The following is a 20,417-nucleotide window of genomic DNA, read 5'->3' on the forward strand; positions in this document are numbered from 1 at the left end:
TAGAGCTGAGACCTGGGCATGCGCATCAGCCGCGACAGATTGGAGGGGACCCTGCTCTTCTCTCCCGTGCTACCCTCTTCCCTTCCCTCCCCTGACCCCTCTCATATTCCGGTTCCCACCCCCACCCTCCACTCCCGCCCCGCACCCGCCCCCAGCCCGGGCTCGGGGACCTGTCAGGCTGGTTTCGACATCTGGGGAATTAACCTGTCCCGCCCATCCCTAGCCTCGAGCCGCGCAGGCTCCGCGCCTCCGCCCTTGTTCCCTCCCAGCTCCTCGGAGTGGAAGCCGCTACAAATGGCTTGAATGAAACGTGTGTGGGTTTAGTGAGTGGTGAACCACCAGGGGATCCCGTCTCCCCACAAACCAGTATCTCTCCGAGAAGGAGGCGAAGGAGTGGGAGGAGGCAACAAGCGAAGAGTCGAGCTTCGCGGGCGCGCGCAGCAACTGGAGCGCGAGGGCGAAGCCGGGCCACCTCCCCTTCCCGGCCGCGCACTGCCTGGCCCGCGGCGGTTCCAGGCACCACCCTCCCCGCCCCGGCTGCGCCCGCTGTGGCAGTGACTAGCTCCCGCGGCCAGCGGCACTGTCCACCGACGGGCAGGGGCCCTCTTCTCTCCCTTCTCCCCACGATTTCCTTCTCTGCGGCGGCACGCCGTCCAGCAGCCCGCTTCGCCCCGTCGTCAACTTTGAGCTGGAGGAGAAGCAACTTTGACAGTGGCCGCGGGGTTGGAATCCCGCTTCTTCTCGGCAGCAGTAGGCTCTCAAGTCGCTGGGGTTCGGTGGGGCAAGAGTTTCGCCGGCGCATCAGCTCTGCTTCCGACTGTTTGCAACCTGTTTCCAGCGAGCTGGGAGCGGGGTTTTGACTGCCAGTCGTCTGGGGGAGGGGGACTTGTTTTTCTTTTCCTCTAGAGACCTCGGCTTGCAACTGGATAAAACACTGTCGAAAGGATGTAAATAAGCAGAGCAACTGTTGTTACCAAGAAGGCCACCACCCCTACCCAAAGGCAGTGAGGAGTGTGGGGCTTCGTCTGGGCTCCCCCGAGTCTCAACATAATCAACAGTCAGGTGTTGATTGCAACTTTTCAAGGTCAGTCACCGGGAGTAGCCTATTCCCTCTACGAACCTTGGAGGGCACACCTCGCTGGGACTGAATTTGGCTGAGAAATGCACAAGATGCCAAACGAGGAAGGATTGTATTGGGCGTGTGTGTGACCCCCAAGACCCTTCTTCCGCTATCCCCGTAATCTCCGGTTCCCCGCTACCCGGGCGGGGGTGAGTATGTGACATGTGCCTAACTCTCAGCAGCAACTTCGGCAGCAGGTGTCGATCCTAACTAAGCAGGAGCAGCGGCTGCCGGGTGTGCCCTCACCAAGCCATGCGAGCCCCGGGCGCGCTTCTCGCCCGCATGTCGCGGCTACTGCTTCTGTTACTGCTCAAGGTGTCTGCTTCTTCTGCCCTCGGGTTCGCCCCTGCGTCCAGGAACGAAACTTGTCTGGGGGAGAACTGTTCACCTATAGTGATCCAGCGCCGCGGCAGGGACGTCTGGGGACCAGGAAATTCTGCAAGAGACGTTCTGCGAGCCCGAGCACCCAGGGAGGAGCATGGGGCAGCGGTGCTTGCGGCGCCCTCCTGGGACCTGCCAGCTGCCCCGGGCCGTGAACCGGCTGCAGGCAGAAGGGCGGAGGCGTCGGCAGCTGGACCCCCGGGACCTCCAACCAGGCCACCTGGCCCCTGGAGGTGGAAAGGTGCTCGGGGTCAGGAGCCTCCTGAAAGTTTGGGGAGAGGGAGCCCCACGGCCCTCCAGCTCTTCCTTCAGATCTCAGAGGAGGAAGAGAAGGGTCCCAGAGGCGCTGGCATTTCCGGGCGCAGCCAGGAGCAGAGTGTGAAGACAGTGCCCGGAGCTAACGATCTTTTTTACTGGCCAAGGAGAGCCGGGAAACTCCAAGGTTCCCACCACAAACCCCCACCCAAGACGGCCAATGGACCGGCGGGGCACGAAGGGCGTACAATTGCACTCCCGGGCCGGGCGCTGGCCCAGAATGGGTCCTTGGGTGAAGGAATCCATGAGCCTGGGGGTCCCCGCCGGGGAAACAGCACGAACCGGCGCGTGAGACTGAAGAACCCCTTCTACCCGCTGACCCAGGAGTCCTATGGAGCCTACGCGGTCATGTGTCTGTCCGTGGTGATCTTCGGGACCGGCATCATTGGCAACCTGGCGGTGATGTGCATCGTGTGTCACAACTACTACATGCGGAGCATCTCCAACTCCCTCTTGGCCAACCTGGCCTTCTGGGACTTTCTCATTATCTTCTTCTGCCTTCCACTGGTCATCTTCCACGAACTGACCAAGAAGTGGCTGCTGGAGGACTTCTCCTGCAAGATCGTGCCCTATATAGAGGTAATGCCTTCCAGGGGGGTCTCAAGCTATTGGCTTTATCTGTTTTCGGAATTATGGCATCAGAGAACTGCTGCTGGATGCAACTACCTAGCTGAACGCCTTTCCTTTTTATCTGGGGCCCTCTTTCATTTCTCTTTTCAATCATTTATGCATGTATATATGTACAAAAAGAGGCAGTTTCGCGAAATCATATTCATCTGCTCCTGTGCTGTAAAAAAAAAATGATGATCTCACAATATACAGAATTGTTTTGTGTATAAATCTATCTCCCTGAATATGGTGTTATGCATATTTCTGATTTGGCACTTGTCAGAGATTTTAGGGTTAAATGAATGGCCAGCCTACGGTTGTCATCATTACAGCCTACAAGGAAAAAAAAAAAAAAAATCATTAGCATTTATTTACTAGTTATCTAGTGCTTCAATGTGACTTTTCCCCCAAGAAGATTATTGCATTTTTTTCTTAAACACCAAAGTTGGAGTAATATTTTATTGAAAGGAAGAAAGAAAGCAAATTATGTTTCTTTGTGAGTTGGCCTAATTATATATTAATAACCTTTCAAATTAGTTTAAGTGTCTGGCTGTCTTCCATGCTATCCCATCTAAATTCTTAAAGTCATTTCTTGTTTCTCTCTTTTCTCATCTTGGTTTCTTAATTTTATTTTTGTGTGTTTGCGTGAACTTAAGCAAAAATAAGACTTTGGCCACAATTTGTTTAACATTCTCAAAGTTATACATTTGTCATTTGTTATAGGTGGAAAGATTGGCTATTTTAAGGGATTGAACCTAAGACTAGAAAATTTCTTGAGAAGAAGGGGGCACATCTAGTTTCCAAACTTTGGAAACAAAAATCATTTTGAGTGAAACTGAGTGTTTCATCCTACAGCTAGTGTCCTGGCCCACTATTGTGGTAGGTGGAATTTGCTCTTTATATGGCCTCTCTTTAAACACCAGCTCTTGGAAGGGGCCCAACTGTTTTGCTGCCAGTTGTGTTTTTAGCCAGCTGGCCCTTGATTTTCTCCATTCAGACTGTCCATTTCATTTATGGAAGCAGAAGAAGGGAAACTGTAAATATTCCACAGCCCCTGATCCTGTCTGGCACCAGGGCCTGTGACACTATGTTCAACATTGTTCCAGGCCTAAAGCTGGGGGATAAGTAAACAGAAAACAGTACCTACTTAGACGGACCAAAGCTGGAGACAGTAAATAAGACCCTCTGTTATCCTGACAGGGATCAGGTGCAGGATCATTCCATGACTATGAAATCAGCTGTTGCTACTTTAGTGGCATCCATGAGTTCTCCTGTTGCCAAGCTTGGCGTATCTCTGAAACATCTACTTTGTTTGGTAGACAGTTCATTTTTGAATTGTGAAGGAGGCAGTTGAACTCATGTTAGAGAATACGTGTCTATTTAACAAACTGCCTCTTCAAGGTCAGTTTCAAATTTCTTTTTTTTTTTTTTATCAGAAGAAATCGACTTATGCAAAAAAAAGACAAAAGTATAAAGCGGACAAGAGAGGTACCTCAATGACAGAGAAGTGTATTGGTTTATCTCACTGGAAATGTACTGGACATGTAGAAATCTGTATACATTAGAGGAAAAACAGTAGGACAGAAAAAAGAAATTGGGGAAAGAAAAAAAAAAAACATCAAAGTTCTTGAAAGAACACCTTAAAAGAATATCAAATTCAGGAAAGAATATAAAGACTTTGGTTAATTTAATGAGATATAAGCATTTTGAGCAATGGCATTTATTATGTATGTATTTTAATTTTCTTTTTCCATAATTCTGAGTTTTTATGAATGTAATACTTTCATTTGTATTTCACTTTTTAATTTAATTAGTTCCTCAAGAGTGCTTTGTTTTTTACCTCTTATTATTAGTAAAATCGTCTACTTTCTGTGTTTTTGCTTAATTTTTCCCCATCCGAATAGCTTTCTCTATTTTTCAGTTATTAGTGCTAGCGTTTATTTTTCTTAGAGAATCAAAGGCTTAAAAAATTCACTCATTTCTTTATATTTTTTAAATTAGAGTATAATATACATTTTTACTGTTAAAATAGTGAGTGAAAATTTTAATATATAGCGTTTCTATATTTCTACCTAATTCTTATTACTCTGAAATAATTTTATAATGTTTTATACAAATAATTATTGGACAATATTGCTGGCTTCATAATTCCTGATTACTGAGAGCAAGAACTACAGCCCAAATGTCAAAATAAAAGTGTGTCTCCAGGAGGCACTGATGTTTTCACAAAAGTAAGAGGTATTTAGGGTCTCTCGTATGTTGGGTTCCTGCAAAAACAGGTCCTGAGATGTAGATTTATTGGTGCATCAAGTTTATTGGATTGTGCTCTCAGGTTCAACACCTATTAGGGAAGGAAGAAAGCAGGATTGGGCAAAGGGAGAAGTTGAACTGTGATGCAGTTGCCACAAAGACCTCAGCTGACACCATTAGGAGCTTTAGGGCTGGGATGGCCATGCAGCCATATCCTAAATCGGGGCAAGAGGGCTCAGCCTTTACATCTCTTTATGGACCAGTCATTAGATGTAAGGCATTGGATGCAAGGCCGCTCCCAGGTTGGGGTATAACCTTGAGTTGGGTGGATCTCTTTGGTCAAGGGCAATTCCTAGAGAGAGATGCAGCTAAGCACTGTCAACCAATAGCCCCAACAGCTGGAGGAATCAGTGCTTCAATTCTTGAAGGACTTTAGAGGGAGCTATCTGGGTGGAAAACCACAGCATCCACTACAGTGGCCTTTTTTTTTTTTTTGAGACAGAGTCTTGCTCTGTCTCCAGGCTGGAGTGCAGTGGCACGATCTCAGCTCACTGCAGCCTCTGCCTCCCCAGTTTAAGCTATTCTCCTGCCTAAGCCTCCCGAGTAACTGGGACTACAGGTGCGTGTCACCACGCCTGGCTAATTTTTTTTTTTGTATTTTTAGTAGAGACGGGGTTTCACCATGTTGGCCAGGATGGTCTTGGTCTCTCGACCTTGTGATCTGCCCACCTCTGCCTCCCAAAGTTCTGGGATTACAGGCGTGAGCCATGGTGCCCAGCTTACAGTAGCTTTTGAACAGTCATGTTAAATCAGACATAGATAATGTTCTAATCCAACTCCCTCATTTTAAAGATGAAATTTGAAGCTCCGAGACTATCCTAAACATATATACCTAGTCAGTAGCCACCAGACCCTTGGTCTCAATGCTTCATGTTTATATTTGCTGATTAGACAAACATGTATGAAGCACAAGCTTTATCCAGTGAGTGTTTTCCTTTCTGCTCTTTGGCATCTGAAACATTTTTTCTTTTTTTTTTTTTATCCACGACACAGGAAAAAATAAAAACCTGTAAACATCATTTGTTATATAATGAAATGTATAGATTCTTTTGTTCTTAGGTTTCATCTTGTTTCTCAGTAATTTCTGCAGTAAGTTCTGCAGTTGATAGTTAATTAAAATTTTTAAAATTGCAATAATCTGAGACAACTATGCTTTTTAATGAGCCTAGCAAGATTACTTTAATGACCAAAAAGTTACATAGGTTACATTTTATGTTCTTAAAATCATGAAGTATGTTAGATTGGTGAAGGACATTACAAATATATTACATTCGTTCAAACTTTCTCCAAATCCCCCTCCAAAATTTTGCCTCTGACCTCAAGATTTTTAAAAATTGTTTGACATCTTGTCTCCTTTCATATTTCTAAATTTTGTCTTTCCTTCACTTGTTACTTTCTTATACTAATTTATTTCTTGGCTATTTTTCCTTTTTAAAAAAACTATGTATAATACCTTCTTATTGATTTATGATGTAACACTTACCATTTTCCAGTAATATGTGTAACCTTTTCCAGTGTTTTTATTTTAAAATTTTTCATAGTTAATTTTAAATTGTATTCTCAATTGATTATGATTGATTTTTACAATTTTTCTCTCCTAGCTTCTCTTTTGCTTTATTTTTCTTTTCTACCACAGTTCTTTCTCCTCTACAGCTTGAGTATTAGCATAATCTGAAGGGAATCATGGAATTTTGGGGGAGATTTGGGTTTGTGTAGAAAAATAGGAGATATTTCTTAAGTAAAAACTATACTCTTTGTAATTTGCATTCAACTCCTCTTTCTATTTTAATTCATTGGCCTAAAGCTTGAGGATAGCACCCAGCTTCCAGGGTCTATTGTGAGAAAGGAAGTTTTATGATGTTTAATATCGCTGTGAGTGAGAATGTTCTGGGAACTGTTGTAGTTGATGACTTTTCCTTTTCTATTCCAGGATTATGACATCTTTATGGCCTAGTAATAAATCTCATAAAGACCAAGGACAAATGAAATGGTAGGAGAAGCCAGATAGGAGAGAAGAAAATTTGGATAGATGATGGCCATCCTCCTAGACACATCATTTTGAAGTGGTTTATTACATAGTCACAAGAAAAAAACTATACTCAAAACAAAAGTTGTATATGTAGTATGCTTTTATGTGTATTGGGGGAGGTGGAGATATGTGTGAGTGTGGATTGCAATAGGAGAATGGCAGAGGAGTTCCCTACCATAACTACCATTCACTTAGGAATCTAACAAGTGTTTAACACAAAATAATTTGGGCCAGGTGTGGTGGCACACCCCTGTAATCCCAGCACTTTGGGAGGCCTATGCAGGGAGATTGCTTAAGCCCAGAAGTTCAAGATAAGCCTGGCCAACGTGGCAAACCCCATCTTTACAAAAAATACAAAAATTAGTGGGATATGGTGGTGCATGCCTGTAGTCCCAACCATTCAGGAGGCTGCGGTGGGAGGATTGCTGGAACCCTGGAGGTTGAAGCTGCAGTGATCCATGATCATGCCACTGCATTCCAGCTTAGTTGACAGAGTGGGACCCTGTGTCAAAAAAAAAAAAAAAAAAAAAAAAAAAAAAAAAAAAAAAATTCAAATAATTCAGACATCGAATATGGCAACTGGAATGAATCTTTGCTCATTATTTAATGGAAGTCAGAATCAAGGTATCATCTGACCCAGATCCCAGATAACAGATTAAGGTCTGTTTGTACATTAATTGGAGGTTTTGAATGATTGAGATTCTCTTTAGTTTAAAGAACTCACACCTCCATGGTGTGTTGTAGAGCAGAAGGCTTCAAATAATTATAATGAGATAACCCCAGATCTAACTGTATTTTTATTTTACTGGGATACAAAATTCCTGCACAGAGGTGGAGGGAGAATAAAGGGAACATGTCTTACCATGGCCTCTGGTCTGGGGATAATTTGTGATAAGTCTAGAATCTTTTCTAATGAGAGGAACCAGCTTCTCCAATGACTTTAGAAATACTGGCTTTAAATTGAGTGGAATAAATGGCTCTTTCATTGTCTTAGGTTGTAGCTAGCACTGACAAGTAAGAAAGGAAGGGTGTTTGGAGGTTGAAGATGATAGTGCCATACACCTATCCAATTCTACACAGATTTCCCTAGAACGCCTGCATTCAAGTAATAGAACATTTATCATGGCATATGGTAAATTTTCTTTGAGAGGTGGATTAGCCATTAGGTATTCTGCTGGACTTTTAAGTGGAAACATACTGTTCTATGAGCAATTTTAAAGTTACTAATAGTATTCTTAGGGAAAATGTACTCAATATATGAGAATGGTGCTGAACAAGTATTTTATGATTTCCCATTAATCTTTTAGTAATCATTTTGTATATTCTCATGCAAATGAAAATATTTAGCTGATGACTCTAACAGGAAGAAAAGTGTTTCTTAGAGTGTGTTTTTATTTATAACTTCATTTCTGAATGATGTATGGTGAAGTTAACTGAATTTAGATCTTACACAAGAAAGGAAAGCTTTATAGTATTCAAATAAGAAATCCAAATAGTTTCCTTAGCCATTGATTGTAATGAGAGCGTGTCCTTTTCTAAAGCTTATCAATGAAGTATAAATAGGAAAATTGATTTATTTTACTTCCCTTCTGTAGATATTGTCTGGCATTCAGCTTTTAAGGATTATATATAAAACAGCAGCACCCAATAACTGATTAAAGAGCAATTTGAATACTTTATTATTTTCTGTAATCCTTTTACATAGATGTCATCATTCATTCATTTGTTCACCATTCATTAATTTATCAAATGTTTACCCGGTTTTTCTTGTATGTGAGGTACTATGTTAGGAGTGGGAAGGAGAAGGCAGTAGAGGAAGAGGGAGAAAAGTTTCCAAAGATGAATATCAGAGATGAACCACTGCCATTAAAATTACAGAAAAGTAAAGTAATGTTCTACACCATGATTAATATTATAATAGAGGTTTGAACAAAGCATCGTGGAAGCTCAGAAATGGCACTGAATTGGGTCAGGTCACAGTTGTACTTGTTATGACCAGAGATGGAGAAATTAAAGGGAAAACTGTGCTCCCTCTAATTCTTTTCAATTATATTCTTACTACTAATCTTCATAAATGCCCATACAACCTAGATCCATGATGAAAAGTTACAAATATGAAAATGTTTTAATTCTTGCCTTTTTTGTTTTCTTTAGCTTTCCCAGGATAGAAAGCCCATAATAATAATTGGCAAAATAATTCAGCAGATAGTTCAGTACTAGAAATTTCTTTTAAAATAGGAATTTGTGCCAGTGCCTAGGATAACTATCCCTGCATTACAGTTAGTCCTTATTAGCTATAAGGACACTAAATAAGTCAAAATTAAACATTTTACTTAAATGTATGGCTTATTTGGCAATGTAATAACAGTATATTAAATTTAGTTCTTTTCTTCTGAAAATATCAAAACATATACAAATTATTTAATTTGACCTTAGAGAACCTAAGAAAGAAGATGGACAAGGGGGATACTTTAGACTCCATTGTGGAGGTGAGGAAAGGGGAGCATGATGAATGGATTTCCTCAAAATTAGATTCATCTCTCAAGCACATAATCAGAGTGAAGATTTATTGTGAGCTCCTGAGGGCTTCCAAGGTATCCTGTTATGTCAGCAAAGTATCCTTCCACAGAGACAAGAAAGCAAATAGGTCTGCAGAAGTAAAACAGATATAAGCTTTTGAGTTTACGGAAGGCTGAGTGGGTGAGGGTCTACCTTTGCTTTCATACTTAGGCTGCCTGGACCTTGATACAGTTTTTACACCTTTAATGGCATTCATCTTATGTGCTGCAACCTGAGTTAACGGTATCCCATTGGAAGCACATGGACCTGTGTCTGGGATGTAGACTGTGGGAGAGGTATGGGAAGGCAGCTACGCAGTGCAGTTTGTCTCTGCCTTTACACTTCTGCTCCATCCTCCAGGGATGCGCCTGTCATTTCACTTCCCAAGAATTGACCTGCCAAGGTCCAATAATGAACTCAACCTTGTTGCCAAGACTAACTCTTAAATATCCTAATTGGAATAATATTCTTTGTGCCAGAAGAGATGATCTCATCCAAAATTTCAGAGTGGAGTTGAGAATGGGATTGCTGCAACCTCAAATATGGAAGGTCTTTTTTTTTATTTGCAAAGTAAGTGTAGATACTTTTCATAAAAATTCCATAAAATGCAGGATATGATCACTGTGCCAGTCTTGTTCTTGAGACAGAATACTTTCCATTTGTAAATTTGTGATAGTTTTCAGTGTTATCTGTACACTTGGATGGTTCATAACATTCATTAATGAGGCCAGGGTCATTGATTTGATCCCTGCCTAGAATGAGACATTCTCATTAGGTCTGTGACTCTACTCAGGGATGTTACTTTTTAAATTTTTTTTCAAAATAGCCCCTTCCTCGTCAATTCCCATCTTCAGGGCCTATCTTTACTATAGTCTCCCTAGTTCAAATCCTTTTTACATAGGAAAAGCATCTGATAAGCCAATTCGCATCAGGATATGTGATTTAGAAATAACTGCCTTTTATAAGAAGATTGCATCAAGAAAGAAACTTCCTTAACAGACTAACAATGGTGAAATTTTGGTTAAAAGCAGATAAATTTTGTCCTAAAATAGGATTTTTCAATTTTATTAAAATCTTGATGAACTAAATACAAATAATCTTGTTTTTAGTTTGAATTCACAATCATGCAAATCAATGTCATTAGCCAGAAAGGGAAATATGTAAAAATGTGTTACTACTTTTTGGAAACTTATCAGAACCCCAGGGTAAACAACTGAAATTCCAAGTCACTTTAAGATTGATTAGGAACATCATAATAATACCAAAGATTGAAAACTGGACTGTGGGCTTGGGGAAAATATTACATTTTGAAATGATTTTGTAATTACTGAGAATAAACATGAAATCTTTAGAATCTAATATAGATGGTTTATATCTTAAGACAAAATGATGCTAATCTTGCTTCATTTACATTTTTATTTTAATAAACACCTGACAGATTGATAAGAATTATAACATGTTAGACAGGTTGTAGTTAAATGAATTTTTTTAACCCATATAAGGAATGTACTGTGCTATAGATGTGATAATTGGTAAGAAACCTTAATTCAAGATAGGACTATAAAGGGAAAGAGGATTTATGGAATCAAGACAAGTTTTGGGAGAATATGTTGATTTTTAAATAGTCTTAAATGGTTTTTAAAATAAGTAAAGCATGGTATCAAGCTTACACAAAAGAAAAGAAAGTAGAGAATGAGGCAGCAATGACAGTTGATAGTTGATGCTTTCAAAATATTTCCCCCCCGCCCCAGCGTTGGGAATCACATACAAATGGAATAGTCTGAGTATATTAGAAATAAATGGTTATTTATTGTATGTGGGCATATCAGACTAAATATCAGTTTATAAGGATAAGAAGCCTTCCCTTTGACTGTGGAAGAGTGGCTGCCAGAGTTCTGTTTCATTCCAGAGAGTGCACAAGCAGTGTGTGCACGGATGTAAGGGATGGGGAAAGTCTCTCCTCTGTTTTTGGTTTAGAAATACTACTCTAAGTGTGTCACTGCCACAGTATCATGATCTGCATACACTCGAAAATGAAGACCTTTTGGAAAAGGTCATCTTATTCAGAGCAGTCTGATAAACAGTGGCTCTGATAAACGTGCTCCCCAACTCGTGCTCAAAAAAGTATCTCCCATGGGAAGCTGCCCTGAAATGCTGCAAGGACAAGGATAATGGAAAAATGCAAGAAGAAGCCAAAGACATACAAGCTCCAGCCATTTAGAGGCTCTACCCTGTGCTCATCCTGCTCTTTTCCTGACTGGTTGTTAGGCCTGTAACCACTGACATAATAGGTTATCATTCACGACCCAAATGAATGGGTTTTCATAACAATAATGCCCTTGTTTTGAGGGTTACTTATAAACAAAGGACAGCACATAAATAGATGTACTTAAATATTTTTTATGTAAACTATAAGCCAGGCTAGAATGCAGTTAACAAGACCTTGGTTAGAAATTTTCCTATTTTATAAAAATCAGTGTTTTCTAGTCACTTCACTGTACTTGAGCATGTAGATTCAATTTCATAGGATGGCAATTTTGCTTAGAAGGACACTGTTTTGTTTTTTCTTTCCCCATCAGTGTTATCACTGATTTGTACCAGAAAGTTTGGCGAAAGACACAATTTACTTTATGACTTGTATTTTATGGGCTCTGTGTTGTCTATTTCACATCTTATTCTCATTTTTAATCTTTTTTTTTTTTTTTTTTTTTTTTTACTTGTCTGCAGTAAGCTTCTGAGAAATGCAGCAATAGCTAAGACAGGATCTCTGTAGATTACTGTTTTTCGTAAAGCATCCATGGGCTCTTTCTTCATATCATTTTGAATGAACAGACATTTAAGCACAAAGTGGCAATGGTAGCCCAGGTTCCTCAGGTCCTGATAGTCGCTTTAAATAAGACTTGAGCAGTGGGACAAATGAAATCTAGTTATATGTTGACTTATAAAGTATGCTTTATACCTTTTATTAAGTATTTTGCCTTATACGTTTCTTTCTGTTTGTACTTTTTTTTTTTTTTTTAACAGAAACCTAGGGAAACATGGGAATTAAAATTACTGGAAAGAGCAATACACTTTTTCTTATTTTATCAAGAGATAGTTTCACTCTGAATCTTTCCCCAAAGTCATTGTTGTCATATAACTTACTGACTGGGTTAATTTCTCATCAGTGGTATAAAGTAGCTGTCTTAAGTTGGACAGCATAGGTGCTGAACCAAAATTTGGAACTCATGATCTCATAAATACAAGTTTAACAGAGGGACAAAATATTTGAAAGCTGAGGTATATTTATGGTTCTCATAACTACCAAGTTGGATTTCTCTAAATTCAGTCTTGCCAGTGGTGGTAAGGGACTAGATGAGGACCCGTATCATTTCCATGCAGGTGATTGTATTTGTACTCCTTCATTATCCTAACCAAACTACCTGTTTTTTGTTGGTTTCTTTCTGTAACAAAATTTAAAAGGTAACTCAAGAAACCATTCACAAAACCTTCCATTATATTTTCAAAATCCTCCATACTTTATAGGTTTCTTTTTTCACTTTGCAGTTGGCTTTCATAGTGTATCCTATCAGCATCCACAAATAAGGGGAGAAATACATATTACCTTGCTCCTTCTTAAGAAGACTGAGGCAAGGAAAAGATGAGGACTCATCTGTCAGGGTATTGAATGTCGCTTGAATATTGAACATCTGGAATGTCGCTTGAAATATCTGGATCATTAAATTGAGCCAATTGCACTTTGACTGTAATTGGGAATAAGCCTTTTTAGATGACTTCAAACTGGAGTTTTGTTAGAGTTAGAAAAACATTCAAAATATAGAATATAATAAAATTATTTTATGAGTGATTTAAGCCCTTAGTATTCATTCTCCAGTATCTTATAAATCTCCAAATGAGCAAATATTGTAATAGCATAAATTTTACCTCTAAAATTATATCATTGTAAGAGAAAATTTATCTATTTGTTATCTCTATATTATCATATAAGAAAAAACTTAAGAAACCCATCCAAACTTTAAATGATTTATTTAATGATTTTCTAAATGACTAAAGTAACATATAAAGCTAATGGCAATCATTCCTGGGCTATTTTTTTTTCCCACACGGGAGCAAACTTTTACAACTTTATAAGAGTTACTGTGTATGTCAAGAGTAACAAAGAGTACATTTAGACATGAATTTCAGGTGGTCTTCAAGTTCTCTTTCCTTTTTGTACCATCCTTCTATTGCACGGATTTAAATAGATACTTCAGTTAAAATACAAATCATTACTGTACTGCGTTGTTAATAAACAGTCAAACTGACAATCCCAAAGTTATCCTAGTCTAATAGACTAAGTAGGACATAGATGATATTTGCAAAGATTTAGATCACGTCTCTTGAAATGCAAGTATTTATCAGGAGATGTTTTACAATTTGGTCAGCCTGTAAAGCTAGTTAGACATCTGTAGCAATTTCCCTAAGAGATATTGTGAAATTATGTTTGTCTTCCAATCTTGTTAAACTAGTGATTCTCAACTGCAGTCTCCAGGCATACATGGGTATATCCCAGATCAAGGGGAGTCACAGCAAGCATGCCAGAAACTGTTAGTGAATCCTCTCTGCCTAGTAGACTGTAATGAGTCATTCCATATATAAAGCAACTTGCTGGCTGCATGGTAGCAGGTGGGAGATAGTCAAGAAATTCTGTCATGGATTCCAAACCTTTTGAGGATAAAATACCTGCTATATTCATCATTGTTCCCAGCAGCAGCTACAGTATATTTTGTAGGTACTCTCTCTTTCTCTCTTAAAGACAAGACACACACATATAGCATTGTGCTAATGCAGTGGTCTCTTTGCTAGTAATACAGTGTTCAATAAAGGCATAATGATACTAAAATTGGGACACTTTAGGGGTGATCAAGAAGAATGACCCTAAACCCCTTCCTTTGGCATCCAGAGCCTCACTGCTCCACATGTGGACTGGGTGGGAGCTGAAGGAGCTTTATTGCTGTTACTCTGGGACACAAAGAAGCGCAGAACATTGTTGTTTGAAAGATCTTAGAGTTGTTTATTTTGATTCCTTTGCCATCTCTGTATTCTAATGCCAATCCTCTCAAAATGCTCAATATCGTATTTTCACCAATAGTTAAAATTGTGTTTCTAAGTTTCCTCTGATCTTGAAATTCTCAAAGTTAATAGTCTTGTCTATGAAAAGTGTTTACAGTTCTGCTTTTGTTGCTGTTAATTATTCCTCCCATTGCAGTTTAATTAATAAGAGATTGCATCTTACTCATTCAGTCTCTCAGGATGTTGCTTCAAAGAACTACCCATCTAAGCCAATGCTTAACAGCTTTACTCCCAAGAGCATATTTCATGGTGATATTGAATTTTAGCAATCAGATGTGGGCATTAAATGCAGAAGATCTGGCGTTCATGATGCAGTTTTATAATTGCACATAATTGCACTATTCATCTTGGTAGAATTTTTAATAAGCTGTATGTAAACAAGTATATTTCAAAATTGTGATAGAAATCTTTTCATGTTGCTCCAACATCTAGGAATTTTAATTACATGGATAGATTTCATGTTTGGGTAAGCAGAAATTAGAACGCCACTCATTATTCGTATGATTTTTATCAATTAATTTCTGAGATGTGCAGTTAATTCTTTACACATGTTTAAAGCCTCCTATAAATAATTCGGAGAAGTACAGAGAGGGCCTGTGTACATTTCTTGCTCTTTCACACCCTAAAATATAGTACATAAGTGAATTTACGGAAAAAAAGATCTGAAATGATATCACTGCAGGAAGTGGCAGCAGGAGAGAGTAGATGTCTAGGACTGGCATTTGGGCTGCAGTTGCTCTTGGCAACTGCGTCCCAAGTGCTGGCTACATTTGGAGCAGGGCTACTTTCTTCATTGGCACCTTCAGCAACTTTCACTGTTGCTCTTGTGACCTTTCTGGACTGTTTACCCTGTTGCAGCTGGATCCTAACTGCAGAGAGTACCATCAGAGAAAAGTTCAATTTGAAAACAGGAGCCTGGATATAGGAGCTTTTTGAAATTTGTATATGAAATCTGGGGATGATTCCTTAATTCATGATTTATCAAAAAGACTACAAATCATGTATGTTTGAGCTTTTGACTTGGTACTAACGCTTTTGGGAATATGAAGAATTGAGCATCCTCAGATAAAACAAGTGTAGAATTCCTGACGATAAGTTGGAACACATGTAAATCTTGCTTAACATTTGTCCTGGCTTTTGTTATCTTATGAGATTGAAGGTAAAGGACCTGGAAAAACATTGTTTTGCTTTCTTAGGCAGTTAACATCTTCTAATTAAGAGCGGATGTGCAGCACAGCTTCTGATATCTAAGGAGCTGGTAATCTAACACACCCATCTTAATACATGTCCACCCACACGCATTTGCCATTACCTTTCATTAAAGACTGTAACTTCCTGGAGTTAGGTATGCAGTTACTAGCATTTGTGATAATTGATCCATATTTTTTCAATCTGTAGATTTAAAACTAGGGAGATTAATAGAGAAGATGCTATCTTTTGTGCATTGTGTGTTCTTAGCAAGTAATGATAGAAAACCACCAAGCAAACAGATGTTCTGAGCCCCTAACAGATTGCCTCTCCTCAGAGTCTCCAGTATTTTTATGTTACTGAACTTTCCTTTTAATAGAAATCCTATTCATGATTTCAAAAGGATGCATAGCATAAACTTTGGTAGCTTTGTTTATGTGGACTCACTTGGGCTATAAAGTGACGGGGAAGCATGCACACAGATTTGCCTTAGTGAAGATGGCACGAAAGACTTGACGAGGGTTTCTGATAGTTGAAGAAGTTTTGTTTGTTTTGTTTTGTTTTTAACAGACCTAAGAGAAATGAATCAAAACATTTGAAAAACTGGTATACAAATGTCGTTTCAAAAATCTATAAATTAATGTACTGTAATTTCTATGTGATACTGTTTGATACAGAATTTTAGAAAGTGGCCAGCCATTCTTAGATGTCTTCAAGTGTGGCAATTGCTGACATTTTAAAACATAATCATAAGACAGTTGTACAATGTGGACCTCAATTTTAGAATTATTTTGTGCCTCCAGCATAGATGCAAAACAAATTTTCATCAATGTGAACAATTTTTAGTTTGAAAGTTAATTATTAAAAGGTGAAAGTGGAGATTTTTTTTTTTTTTTTTTTTGGTCATTTGAAGTCATATTAGGTTGATGTTTCTTAAAAGTTTGGAGAATAAGAATTGTGGTGATAAGTCCAGTCGTGCCTCTTTATCTGCACTGATCTAGAGCTTTGCTAGCCACATTTTTTTCATTTTTGCTTTTAATATAGGTAACACCTCATTATACCTCATTTTCAGACTGTCTCCACTAATAGTTATGAGAGTAGTCAGGGCATACATACAATGTCCTTATTTTCCGTATTAGAACTAGTAGACACCGTCTGATATGTAGCGTACAAGGAGAAAATATTTGACATTGAAACTGTCGAAATCCACAAGGCAACTTGCCATAGCTCTGGGGAGAGTGACAGCTTGAATGTAGTAGATAAACAACTAATGTTTTGAGTACTAAAACTGTATGACAAATGGTTTTCCTTTTGTGAACATCATCCCTTTGACTTTTAAAAAATTAGATGTTAACATTATACTTACATTTCCCCTGCCCCTTTGCCAGGGAATGGCCTATACCATGCTTCTTAAACCTTCCTGCCAGCAGGCAGGGGAGAGCCAATGCATATATTCGAGTTGTCTGGGGTGTAGACCAAAGCATTCCATCCACCCAGAGAGTTTTCTTTTAGTCTCATATTTTATCTGAAACCTTATTGACATTTTACCTTTTACTCATTGTTCTTGTTTAAATACATAGATAATGACTACACTTATTACATATTAAATTACTTAAATTTTCCCCCAAATATTTAAGTAGATTTAATATTGCCAGGTGATTGCTGTGTTCATGTTGTAACTTTGAGAACCATCGTCCCCATCTTGGTTGACTATGATGTGCTTGAGGGAAGGGACTGCTTCTTGTAGCTTTCTATTTTCTCGACACCAAGCATAGTGCTCGGCATAGAGTTGATATCAATAAATGGATGCTTGTGTTGGATATGTATCTGTTTACCCCATATGAGTACATGTACAATACTTAGTGTTTTATAAGTAAATGAAATGATAGCATGCTTACATTAGGAGCATGTGTTTATATTCCTGGAAAGCCTCCATGTGAAAAAAAAATAGGTACATATTTTTGGTTCTTAACCTTTAAATGTTGACTTTTTTAGATGTCTGGACCATATGCTTAGAAGAACAGTGCCTTTTTGAAGACAGTTTTTCATGTGGTTATTGTCAAAGAGTTTTCTGCTCCAAAATTTTCCTGTGTTTGAGATATCTAGACCTTCTTTTTGGCTACTTTCTGCATATTTTCCTGTATTTTTACAGGTTCTATTTTCTTTGATTTTTTGAAGTATCTCCTATTTCTTTAAAGTTGATATACATACCTATTTTATGATAAATATATTTTTTATGTCTGATTCTGTATCTTTGGCATATAAATTCGTAGTGGCTAATTGTCTCTTGCATATTGTGACTTTTGATTTTGTGAACCTGTGTCCCTTGAATTTTAACTATAGGATTTTTTGAGGTCCGGTTTTAAAGTACATTCTTCCAGAGAGGATTTGTTTGATTTTTACCAGGTGCCTGGGATTATTTTAAATTGTATTTTGGGTTTTCTGAGCCACGTAGATCCTGGAAATTCTGATCCTAACACCATGTAAGTTCAGGCTCCTGGTTAGAATTTGCCATTTTTTGCCTCCTTTCCCCCCAGTTCATCCAGACCCAAATCCTGTCATACAGGCAGATTTCTTCATTATCTCCTTACACCTCTAAAGATGTCAGCATTTGAAGAGTTCCAAATTCATAGGGAGTCTTTGACCCAATCCCCACCCACATTGGCCCCAGCTCTGTTTCCTGCCCCTGTGTACCTGGGCATCTTGCCCCATTTTTCTAGCTAAAACTAACTTGAAGCCCTCACCAGGACTGGCAGGTGCCCCTAGGTAAACATGCAGCATGAACAGGGAGGAGTCTCTGGCCTGTTTGAAATTTGTTTCCTTTTTGATTTTGGCCTCTGGAGAATTTCCCTTTCTTGTTTTCCGTAAGTGTATGCCTTTGAAAATAATACTGTCATACTTTATTTTGCATTTAGGAAAAATTGGAGGAGCCCTCTCATCATTTAGTCCATTGGAGACAATAAACTCTTTGGTATTTGCTGTGTGTAAGGCACACTACTGACCCTCACACTGGAAAACATGAGCATCCTGGTCAGCAATGAAAATGGGAATTTCTGCACTACCCTGACTCCTTATCTAGCTCTCCTAGTGGCAGACACTTTCGTGGTGAATAAGATTTTTAGTGTATCTGGGTTCTTATCTATAATAAAAAGGGATTGGACTAGCTGATCTTTATGGATCCTTCCAGTCCTAAATGTTCTGCACTCCATGACCCTCAACTCACTACAGTTTGTTTTCTATTTTTATGCTTACAATGATTCAGCTGATGTCCTGAGCCCAGTTACCCATGCCTTATTCTGGAAAACTGTTCTCTCTCTCTTATTTTCATTTATGTATCCTTTTTTTTTTTTTTTTTTACGGTTTTGCCAATCTGCATTTATTCCCTAGTGCTTTGATCTTTCGGGGGACACTGGGAATAAATGTCTTCTCTGTTCCCCCACAGGTCGCTTCTCTGGGAGTCACCACCTTCACCTTATGTGCTCTGTGCATAGACCGTTTCCGTGCTGCCACCAACGTACAGATGTACTATGAAATGATCGAAAACTGTTCCTCAACAACTGCCAAACTGGCTGTTATATGGGTGGGAGCTCTACTGTTAGCACTTCCAGAAGTTGTTCTCCGCCAGCTGAGCAAGGAGGATTTGGGGTTTAGTGGCCGAGCTCCAGCAGAAAGGTGCGTTATTAAGATCTCTCCTGATTTACCGGACACCATCTATGTTCTAGCCCTCACCTACGACAGTGCGAGACTCTGGTGGTATTTTGGCTGTTACTTTTGTTTGCCCACACTTTTCACCATCACCTGCTCTCTAGTGACTGCGAGGAAAATCCGCAAAGCAGAGAAAGCCTGTACCCGAGGGAATAAGCGGCAGATTCAGCTAGAGAGCCAGATGAACTGTACGGTAGTGGCACTGACCATTTTATATGGATTTTGCATTATTCCTGAAAATATCTGCAACATTGTTACTGCCTACATGGCTACAGGGGTTTCGCAGCAGACAATGGACCTCCTAAATATCATCAGCCAGTTCCTTTTGTTCTTTAAGTCCTGTGTCACCCCAGTCCTCCTTTTCTGTCTCTGCAAACCCTTCAGTCGGGCCTTCATGGAGTGCTGCTGCTGTTGCTGTGAGGAATGCATTCAGAAGTCTTCAACGGTGACCAGTGATGACAATGACAACGAGTACACCACAGAACTCGAACTCTCGCCTTTCAGTACCATACGCCGTGAAATGTCCACTTTTGCTTCTGTCGGAACTCATTGCTGAAGGACAGTACTTGGTTGGGTCAGATTTATTTGTTTGATTTTCATATCCCGTGAAAGTTTTTAATTCATGTTTTTCCTTATAGGGAAAAATGCAAAAAAGAAACAATAAAGAAAGAAATATTAACTACTGTAGAACTGATTTTGCAAATTAATATTTGTGCTTTGAAAAAAAGTTTCTATTTAGTTATTTAAGAAGAATGAGAAGGCCAATAGTTTTAGATCATTTTATCTGGTATGGTGCTAATATTTTATTTGAAAAAAGTTACTGCAACTTAACTTAAAATTGCTAACGTTTTTTCTTCTTTTAAAAATACAATTATTGTATATTGATTATAGCCATGTGATTTTGTAGGTTATTTTATATTTGAGTTGTGATTGAAAGTATGTTGTATATGGTATTGTGAGATGATTTGTACTTGGAAGCATTCACAAAGTAGCACCAAATAAATTACACTTTATTCTTTAATGTCATTGTCAATCTACTTTTAACCAATATTCAATAAATCTTCTAATTGCCTTAAAGATACAATTACT

At 39.1% G+C, this 20,417-nt stretch overlaps 1 protein-coding gene across 1 annotated transcript; it reads left to right on the plus strand.

Annotated features, from left to right (window-relative positions):
• The first annotated feature begins 191 nt into the window (after positions 1-191).
• Positions 192-20,412, plus strand: GPR37 (G protein-coupled receptor 37 (endothelin receptor type B-like)). The gene is made up of 2 exons (XM_011995937.1): positions 192-2,395; positions 19,066-20,412. Exons 1-2 carry the CDS (start codon positions 1,373-1,375, stop codon positions 19,882-19,884), a joined length of 1,842 nt encoding a protein of 613 aa, XP_011851327.1. The 5' UTR covers positions 192-1,372; the 3' UTR covers positions 19,885-20,412.
• Positions 20,413-20,417: the final 5 nt, after the last annotated feature.

Source organism: Mandrillus leucophaeus, unplaced genomic scaffold (assembly GCF_000951045.1).
Source record: "Mandrillus leucophaeus isolate KB7577 unplaced genomic scaffold, Mleu.le_1.0 Scaffold5, whole genome shotgun sequence".
Classification (NCBI taxonomy): domain Eukaryota; kingdom Metazoa; phylum Chordata; class Mammalia; order Primates; family Cercopithecidae; genus Mandrillus; species Mandrillus leucophaeus.

Coding starts and splice junctions, on each gene's coding strand:
- GPR37 (XM_011995937.1), top strand. CDS start 1,373: ATGCGAGCCCCGGGCGCGCTTCTCGCCCGCATGTCGCGGCTACTGCTT. Junction 2,396..19,065: donor AGATCGTGCCCTATATAGAG/GTAATGCCTTCC, acceptor GTTCCCCCACAG/GTCGCTTCTCTGGGAGTCAC.